Raw genomic sequence first — 9177 nt, 5'->3', positions numbered from 1 at the left:
TTGGTGCAACAACAACGCTCCATAATTTTATACAGAGGCATCCATCTCAAGATGATATCTATTTCAGTGTCTTAGATGGAGGTCCTACTAGCATGTCTGAGAAATCTAATCAATATCAGGCCGAACATGCAATGAACGAGTACAACACTTTTGAGGGAGATGTCTAGAAGATGATATAGTTTAAGAAAAAGATTATTGATGTTTTGTTGAACTCACTGACATATTTACGCAGTATCATCTACTTATTTGTTATTGATGATTCATATTTTAGCTCTACATTTAATTCCTAGATATAACTTTTATAAATATTTGTAGCGATAGACTGTAGCTTTCGTAATGTGTCCCAACAAACTTTTATTTATATTTCTTGAAGGTTATGCCAACTTAATTTTTGTTAATTGAAACTATAAATAACAGAAAATATGACTTCCTGAGTATTAGTTACTAAAAAAATTTTGCTCTACCATTGTGACGACGTGTGTTCAATAACAATCAAGAAAAACAGACAGCTACGAGAGAGGAATTTACTCGTCCCAGAAAGAGGACTCCTAAATATTATGATGTTGAGTTGATAAAACTGAAAATTTCCCTCCAAATTGTTATCAAGTGAAAAAATATGGTCGCACATAGAGGAGAGTGTACTGAAAACTTAATCATCAAGAAATCAACACATCATTTTAGACTTACTGGTTACTATTGTTGTCCTTATTATTATAATTATATGCTTCAAATAATTGATCATTTTTTATATATTAGAGTATTTTGTATTGTACTGATGTTTATCTCAATAGTATGACATGTTTCTATTATTTAGTTGTAATTATTCTGAAAACGACACTTATAAAAATATATTACATATATAAGACTAAAAACAACAACACAACAAATCTCCATAACAAACTCATGCTTCTTCATTTGCAGCTTTATTATGATAGCTCCTGACAAATTTTTCTCCAAGAAACAACTTTACAACTGCTTTTTAGAAAAACAGTCGCCCCAAACACACCCTACGTCACCGCATCTGTGAGAACAGACAGTAAAATTCAACCAAAAATAAAATACAAAAATCTCGATACAAACATAAAAAAAGTGAAATTTATATACATACCACACAATTCTTATGTATTCTAACACCCAAAGTTCGATATTTATACTCATTAACACCGTGGTATCATAAACCCATGCATGAAAAAGGAGCATCTCACTTTCAGGACAGTAATGGTGATATTCTTGATGTGATGTTAAAGATTTAAATGGCATGCATGTAAATATAAAAGTCTAGGTGTTTGGTATGCAAATACATAAGAATCGTGCGGTATGTATGTAAATGCCCCTAAAAAATCAGAGCACACGTACAGTAAAAAGGACTCAATATCACCTCCCATAATCCAAACATACCATACTATACAGAAAATCAAAATCCAAAAGAAAATAAAGAAAAAAAAAAGCAAATACAAGAAAACAAAACTGTTCTTACAGATGTAAAGAAGAACAAGATTTCCACATAACAGAAGAGAAAACATTCTCCCACCTGAGAAGAACAGATTACCGAATCTGATATTAATGGGAGAAAAAGTGGAGACTGATGAAGAATATGGGTGAAGTTGTCGAAGGATGATCAAAGGCCAACCCACTTAACCCATCTGAAAATTCTCCCCGCTTTAAAAGGGAGCTCATAATCTCTTTGAATGGATGCTTCTCTTCTTGCGGCTTCCGTATCAGACCAAACGTAGACTCCACGTTCATGCCTGCTACCAGGAACAGTGTTGTCCAGAATTACAGCGATGAGAAAGGCGATTATCATGTTTAATGACAAGAGTGTATTCAGAACATAATTTACCTGAAAAAGAATAAAAATGAGGTTGGTGAGGAGTCAGAATTAGATTATTGAGATAAAATATATATGCTGACATGTCATATTAATGTGGATCATGAATCTTTCATAGGCCAGACAAAAGAGAGAAGAGAATTTCACGAAAGATGGTTAGTCTGTATAAATTCAGTAGCTTCTTCTCTATAGGATTTATGGAGAGGTTTGAGTTCCATTAGTTTTATTCTTATTTATAAAACAGTACGCGGGCGTGATTACAGATTAGTGCTAGGCAATATCTAGTCATTATGTATTTTACAAAGGCACGTTTTATTTCATGTTCGAAGACTTTTGATGGCTTCAAGTATGTAAATTGTTCTTTGACAAAATAATTTGTTTATATGGTCTACGTAAATTTACTGTATCAGATGGGGATGTAAGATTTGCCTAAGAGACAAAATGCGAAATGAATATATCGGTGAAAGGGTTGAAGTAGCTCTAGTGGCAGACAAGATTAGAAAGTCACCTTGGATGGTTTGGTCACAATAAAAGCCGATAATCGGATGACCCAATTAGGAGTAGATGTTTTAGATTAGACTTATGTTGAGAAAGGTTGAGGGAGACCTAGAAAGACATGGGTGTGTTGTATAAAAAATGATCTCAATTTATTGAAGTTAAATCCAAATATGACACTTAATAGGACACAATGGAGAAAATTGATTCATTTAGCCAAGCCCGCTCAGTGTGATAAAAGATTGTCGTTGTTATTTATTTTTTTTGTTTCTGTTGTTGTTGTGGATAGGAATGTAAGACTTGCAGGTCATTTTTGGAAAAAAGTATATGAAAATTGTTTTAGATAAAAGCTGGCTTTCACTTTCTTTTCACCCCACATATTGATGTACTGATAGAATTGAGAATAGGAGAAAATTTTACGATGTTGTCCTATATTGGTACTGGTTTTAGGAATCAAATTTTATTATTACCTGTGACAGAAATTGCTTGTTACAGTTCTGCAGCACCACTATCAAAAAATCAAATCACCTTTTGATACGGTGCATGGGACGCAAATCGGGAATGCCTAGAAAGAAATCACAAGAATATAATAAAGGTAATTATGTGTATGTTCCTTGCATTTCTCTCTTTACGACGCAAGAGCTTCCTGCAGAAACCCCTGCCGCATTCCATGTCTGCCATCTCTGCATGGGAGATCGCAGCTTGGATCACTCTAGGAGGGCTGGTCGACCCTTTGTGGGGATTTCCACCCTATTCGGAGTGGGATCCACTCTTATTTACCTCAAGTCTATAAATATGTTGTTTTCGTATTTTAGGGCAGCTCTTTGTTGGCATTGCTATCCAGACAGCCATCAACTTCCTTATTTTCTGTTAGGTATGACTCATATACCAAATAAGAGACGGATGTTGGAGCGGAACGAAGCTCCCGAGCAGAGTGGAGCGGAAGCATCTATCCAATTGAAAGAGTTTTTCGTCATATGGGTTGCGAGTGTAGGGGCAACGCCCCCGTGGTACGATACATGAGTAATTTTGTAATTATATATTAAACACCAGAGTTATATATATATATATATATTGTATTGTAACCCTATCGAGATCTTGTGCTCTTTCTGAATTGAAGGAAAAACAGCCGCTCTGCTCCCAAGGACGCAGGCATCTTTGCCAAATCTCGTTAAATCTCTCCGTTTTCTTCTAGATTTGTGTCGATTCTTGCTTTTCTTTGCCCTAAAATTCTCAACATTTTCCCTTCTAAAACTGTATCTAAGGATAAGTGGTGCTTCAGCTAGTATCTCATTCCGAGATGGTTACCCGCTCCCAAGGGTTGTATGGCGCTCTAGCTGCCGTCCAACTGCATCTCGTTCCTGCAGGAGTATTTATCCTCGGCATTCTCATCCTCTGCAACCTCCCTTCCGCCGCCGGCATCGCCCTCGCCCTACTTGCTGCAACGTGCCCAAGGACAGCAGCTCTGCTATCTTCTGCAGCCACCAAACCCTCCTCCCTGCCGTCCAACTGCATCTCGTTCCTGCAGGAGTATTTATCCTCGGCAGTCTCATCCTCTGCAACCTCCCTTCCGCCGCCGGCGTCGCCCTCGCCCTCGACCTACTTGCTGCAGCGCGCCCAATGACAGCAGCTCTGCTATCTTCTGCAGCCACCAAGCCCTCCTCCCTGCCTGTCCAACCATTCCTATGGCCCTTATCTCCGCTGCTGCCGTCTTGCGGTCAACCTTTCCACCTTTCCGTTGCAAAACCCAAACAGCCTACCTTTGCGGTTATGGTCAGCCGTTCCTGCTGTCCGTCACTCCCGTCCCTGCCAGCACCCCTATTGTATCAACGGCTGTTCTTTGCTAACACACTTCCATCCTACAAAAACCAGCCACCCTTTCCCACCTCCAATCCAACACTCCAAAAACCAGCCTACCCTTTCCCACCGCCAATCCAGCACCAGAAACCAGCCTACTTTTGCTGCTTTGGTCAGCCGTTCCTGCTGTCCATCACTCCCGTCCCCGCCAGCACCTCTATTGGATCCATGCTGTTCTCTGCTACCCTATTTCCATCCTGCAGAAACCAGCCACCCTTTCCCACCTCCAATCCAACACTCCAGCCGCCCAGAACCTGATGTCCTGTTCTGCCACCCTAACCACAAGCATGCCAAACCCCCATTGCTGCCACTATCAAAGTCCCAACCGCCACCTCCCATCCTAGCATAACTGCCAGACATCACGTTGGCATAAAATCCTAGTTGAGTGAGGTTATGCCCGTTGTTATTATTTCCCTTTTAGAATCAGTTGTAATAGCTTATCGACTTTATGAGTAATAATATTTTTTTGCCTCTTGTCATTTTGGTTAACTTTGGTATCAATTTACCTCTCTCATGTATCTTTAACATATGGTTAATTGTTCGTAGCTTAAGATTTCATTAAATCATTACTTCATAATTTTCAATGAGAATATGCATTATTTCTCCCAGATGTTTTTCCCTCAAATCTCAAACTTCTTTGCACGGTTGTGATGAATAACTATAATGAACTACAAAAGTAAAATGCTCCACAATCTTCACCAATTCATTTTTTATTTATCCTCAACATGAAAATAACTAATTTCAATAGCACTTCTTACAATAAAAAGAAACATGAGAAACGAAACCATGTTGAATCAGAAAGCTCATAATATATAGAAGAATAGAACTTACTCCACCAAAAGAAGTGTGGAAAGGTCCATGAGATGAAACAATGTAAGGCTGAAAGTAGCTCGGTACGGCTGAGTTAGCATTAGGAACGAGTCCAAATTGCTGGAAATAAGCCGGTATAGACAGAGAGAAAAATAAAGAAAGCCCAACAATGATACTGTTCCTTGAACTCCCAGCCTCACTGTAACGTAAGTTCGACAAGCCCAGAGCTGCCAGCATGGCCCACATGAAACAAAGAAGCGCAGCAACCATCACCATTGGAATTGAAGCAATAAAACCGCCAACTTTACCTATGAACAAATATATGACATTATATTGACATAATAAAAGGAGAACAAGCGCATCCATCAAATATCACTAATATTTGCACTTAGTTAACTAAAAGTGGTAACTTACCAATAAAAGAAATAAGAATTAGACAAACAGCACCCAACTGAACAGCTCTTCGGCTACCCATTTTTGTGACAGCAATAGTATGTACATTCTCAGTAAGAGTTGAAGACCCAACTCCTGTTCCCCATAGGCCAGCCAAGATGCTAGAAACGCCTTCTAAACCAATCCCTCTGCTGAGTACGCCAGCTGTAGGTGGTTTAGATGCTACCAACAAAGAAGATGCATGGTATGAACCAACCTAGAAAAAAAAACAATAAAATCATCAGTAAAAACATTAAACAGCTTTAAAAAAACAGAGGCCAGTAATTCACAACTCATATGTGTTAGAATTAATTAAACTAAATATCCAACTTGCCGAGAAGGAAAAATCAATTCAACAACAACCAGCAAATACTAAAATAAAATAAAATAAACACTGAATCCATCAAATAGGTCACTGTTTATGTCTGCAAAAATAACAATACAAGACAAGGCAAGTAGGAACATCGCTGTCAATAGATGCAATAAAATCTCAATTTACCAACATTAAATAAGAAGCTGATTTGAGATACTGGCCTCAATAATTGTAGGATATTTAATTTTTAAAAAATGAATACGAGATGCGTCCCAAATTTTGATTTCTTGATAACAAAATTTATAGTGTATGATGTTTTGCTTAAGGGTGAGGCTGGAGTGGCATTGCGGTGCCGCACCACAGTTTTTCTATTTGACAAATGTGTTTTATCTGCTTTTTTTAAAAACTACAGTTGAAAGTTGTGTTTTGCCACCGGACAGAGCTAAGGGTGCATTTGCTTCAGTTGTTGCTGTACGAGATCTCAGTTCAAAAGTTATTGTTTGTTTTTCCAAAATTGATGTTATACATATTCAGTTTTGAAAGTGTTGTTAGTAAAAAAAATTTCTAAAATAACCCTCATATTTTTTTATCTTTTTAGATTTTTCATGCAAAAAATCAAGTATTAAGTTATTTATTTAACTACTAATTATGAGAGTAAAAAGTTAAGGCACTTAGGATTGTTCGATAAATGTAAACCTAATATAAAGATTTTGAAATTTCAAAATATTTGATTGAAAAAAATAAATGAAAAGTAATTTAAAAAAATTAAAAAAAAACATTATTGATGTATTCCAATTTTATAATTAAGGGCCCGTTTGAGACAGCTTATAGGTGAGGCGTTGTTTTGAAAACGTCGTCGCCGTGTTAGTTTGTCGTGGTGGAGCAGCGTATGTGGAAACCGAGTTTTTAAATTTGCATTACACACGGATCGCGGGTCTATCCCTGCGATCCGCGTTTGGACTCCCAGGTTTTACTCCCTTGCCCTCGAGACAGTCCCGTATCTCCTTTTCGTTCGAAGGATTCTTTCCGAGCACCTCTCCTGCCTCCTTGGCCGAAGTCGCTCCATAAGTAAGGTCTATTCTCCTCCCTGCGCTTGCTCTTCCCTCCTCTCCCTCAGTCCCGCATCTCCTCTTTTGTTTCTCCTGGACGTTCCTTCTGTGGAAATTATCGGTGAATATGGAACAGTTTAGTAGATCCAATTTAGGGATGATGAATATTTATTGTGGAAATGTAGATCCATTTTTTCGGTGAATATGAAGGTGATTTCACTGTTTGGAATTGTTTTTCGCTCTCTTTCTCCTTCAGTTATATTTCTGGATTATAGATCCAAAGGTGATCTCTTAACGTTACAGTTGGATTGTGTTTCATATGCTTGATCTATGATTTTAACTTATTTTTTAACGTATTATATGTTTGATCTATGATTTCAATGAATGTGGGGGATTTCCTTTTGTTGTTGGGCTATGAAAAATTTGAAACATCGTCAATCTTTATCCCGATGTATATGCAGTTTCATATGGCAAGATCTATATGGAGTATTTATCATTTGCTCAGTTTACAGAATTATATGGAAGATCTTCATGCAGTTTTTTTGCAACCCTATATGCAAGCTTAAATAATAGAAGATTTATTTGCTCGGTTAAAAGTTTATCATGAATATATGATCCGAATATTCTTCTCTTTTCCAGTTAGAAGTATAAATTGCAGTTTCTATTTTTCAAAGATCGATTATGGAGATAACTACAGGAGTGATTTTCATTTCTCCATGCATTTCCTCTCTTCCATAAAAATTAGATAATGTAAGCAATTTAATACAACACAAGATAACAATGTCAAATGAAGTCTGAATTGGATGCTTGGGGTTGTTTTGTTTTGACTGCATATGTATTATTAGCTGATGTTTGGGTTGGTTTGGTTCAATTCTTGTTTAGAATTGATTATCTAGTATAAGTTTAGTATTTATTACCAATTGGAATTATGTTTTCGACCATTTTTTATTGTGAATGAGGATTATCAATATTCAATATAGATAATACAGAAGTATAAATTGCAGTTTATATGTTCAAATGACTCATTTCAAATGACTCATCTCAGAATAATTATTATGTTTTCCTTCCAACAAAAATGTTATTGAACATACGATTTTTCTCTTGATCACCATTAATTTCATGCTAGCTTGCCATTAATTTTCTCTTGATCACCATTAATTTCATGCTAGCTTGTTTATCTCACAGTCAAAATAAGTAAATCTAAATAATCTGGATCATCAGCGATGTGGGATAAAGAGACCACCTTGATCTTTTGTGATCTTTGTGCGAGGGAAGTTGAGTTGGGTAATAGACCGACCACCTATTTCAATAAAGAAGAATGACAGAACCTAACCGTTAAATTCAAGGAACTCACCGGAAGGGATTACGATCGGATGAAACTTAAAAACAAATTTGATCAATTAAAAAAAGACTGAAAATTTTGGAAAGAACTCAAAAGAGGATCAACCAGATTGGGTTGGGATCCACTTAAGCGAACAATAGATGCACCAGATGAATGGTGGGCTGAAAAGTTAGCGGTAAATACATACTTAAATTTGTTTTTTGTGTTGATTGCATCTTTCTAAAGATTTTGACTAATTATTTATCTTTTCATATTACAGGTTATGCCGGCTGCAAAAAAATTCAAACTTAGCGGCATTGATCCAGTATATAGGAAAAATTAGATAGCATGTTCATAGGTGTTGTCGTTACCGGAACTCATGTTTTCACCCCAACTGACCAGAGTTTTGTTGGTTTAACACATGACATGGCAATCGAGCATATAGGTGAATCTGGAGAAGGTCCCAACCAACTCCATACAGAGATGTTCACTCAACCATGTCGGTCAACTTTTTCGATAGATATAGATTTATTTGAAAAATATGATATATGAAAATAATTTTTGAGATTTAATTTAAATATAAAAGATATATAGTTTGGGTTTTGAAAGTAGTGTGTTTTAATTTTTGAAAAATGAGACCAAATTGATCTCATTAATCTGATAGTTTGCAAAATCGTGCCTGATACCGCAAATACTACACCTTCCCGAGAGATAAGTGTAGACCTCAGCGATAGACCCAATCCTGCAAACTATGAGATTTGTGACATCCGTTTGGTCTGCGAACCTTTTATATATGACCGACAAATTCCCCTATTTAATACAAAGATTAAATAAGGTTTATTTTATCTGGGTTCCAAGTTCCCTATAGAGGCAAGCCCCTATAGTTAATTACATCCCAAATGACGGGAGTCACTTGAGAAAACTCTCGATAATGATCAATGGTTCTAGTCTTCAAGAATTCAAGGTTCAGGTTTTCAAGGTAGGATGAGGAAAACCAAATGGGAATGGCACAATAAGGAACACTTATTTTCAGGAGTCCAAAGGAAGGAGAAGGTAGGGGATGTCACTGATC

The 9177-nt window shown here is 36.9% G+C and overlaps 1 protein-coding gene across 1 annotated transcript in view; it reads right to left on the bottom strand.

The window, feature by feature from the left end:
* Positions 1-1355: 1355 nt before the first annotated feature.
* Positions 1356-9177, bottom strand: part of LOC110028342 (nucleobase-ascorbate transporter 12) — a 37012-nt gene continuing 29190 nt past the window's right edge. Inside the window, exons 8-10 of the mRNA XM_020730158.1 lie at positions 5405-5639; positions 5012-5298; positions 1356-1840 (exon numbers count right to left, since the gene is read on the bottom strand). Of these exons, the coding sequence (XP_020585817.1) occupies positions 1619-1840; positions 5012-5298; positions 5405-5639 (744 nt within the window). The 3' untranslated portion in view covers positions 1356-1618. The remainder of the gene's footprint in view (positions 1841-5011; positions 5299-5404; positions 5640-9177) is intronic.

This window comes from Phalaenopsis equestris, unplaced genomic scaffold, assembly GCF_001263595.1.
Source record: "Phalaenopsis equestris unplaced genomic scaffold, ASM126359v1 Scaffold000511, whole genome shotgun sequence".
In the NCBI taxonomy this organism is placed as follows: domain Eukaryota; kingdom Viridiplantae; phylum Streptophyta; class Magnoliopsida; order Asparagales; family Orchidaceae; genus Phalaenopsis; species Phalaenopsis equestris.
The sequence above is the reverse complement of the archived record's forward strand: the minus strand, read 5'-3'. Positions and strand labels throughout refer to the sequence as shown.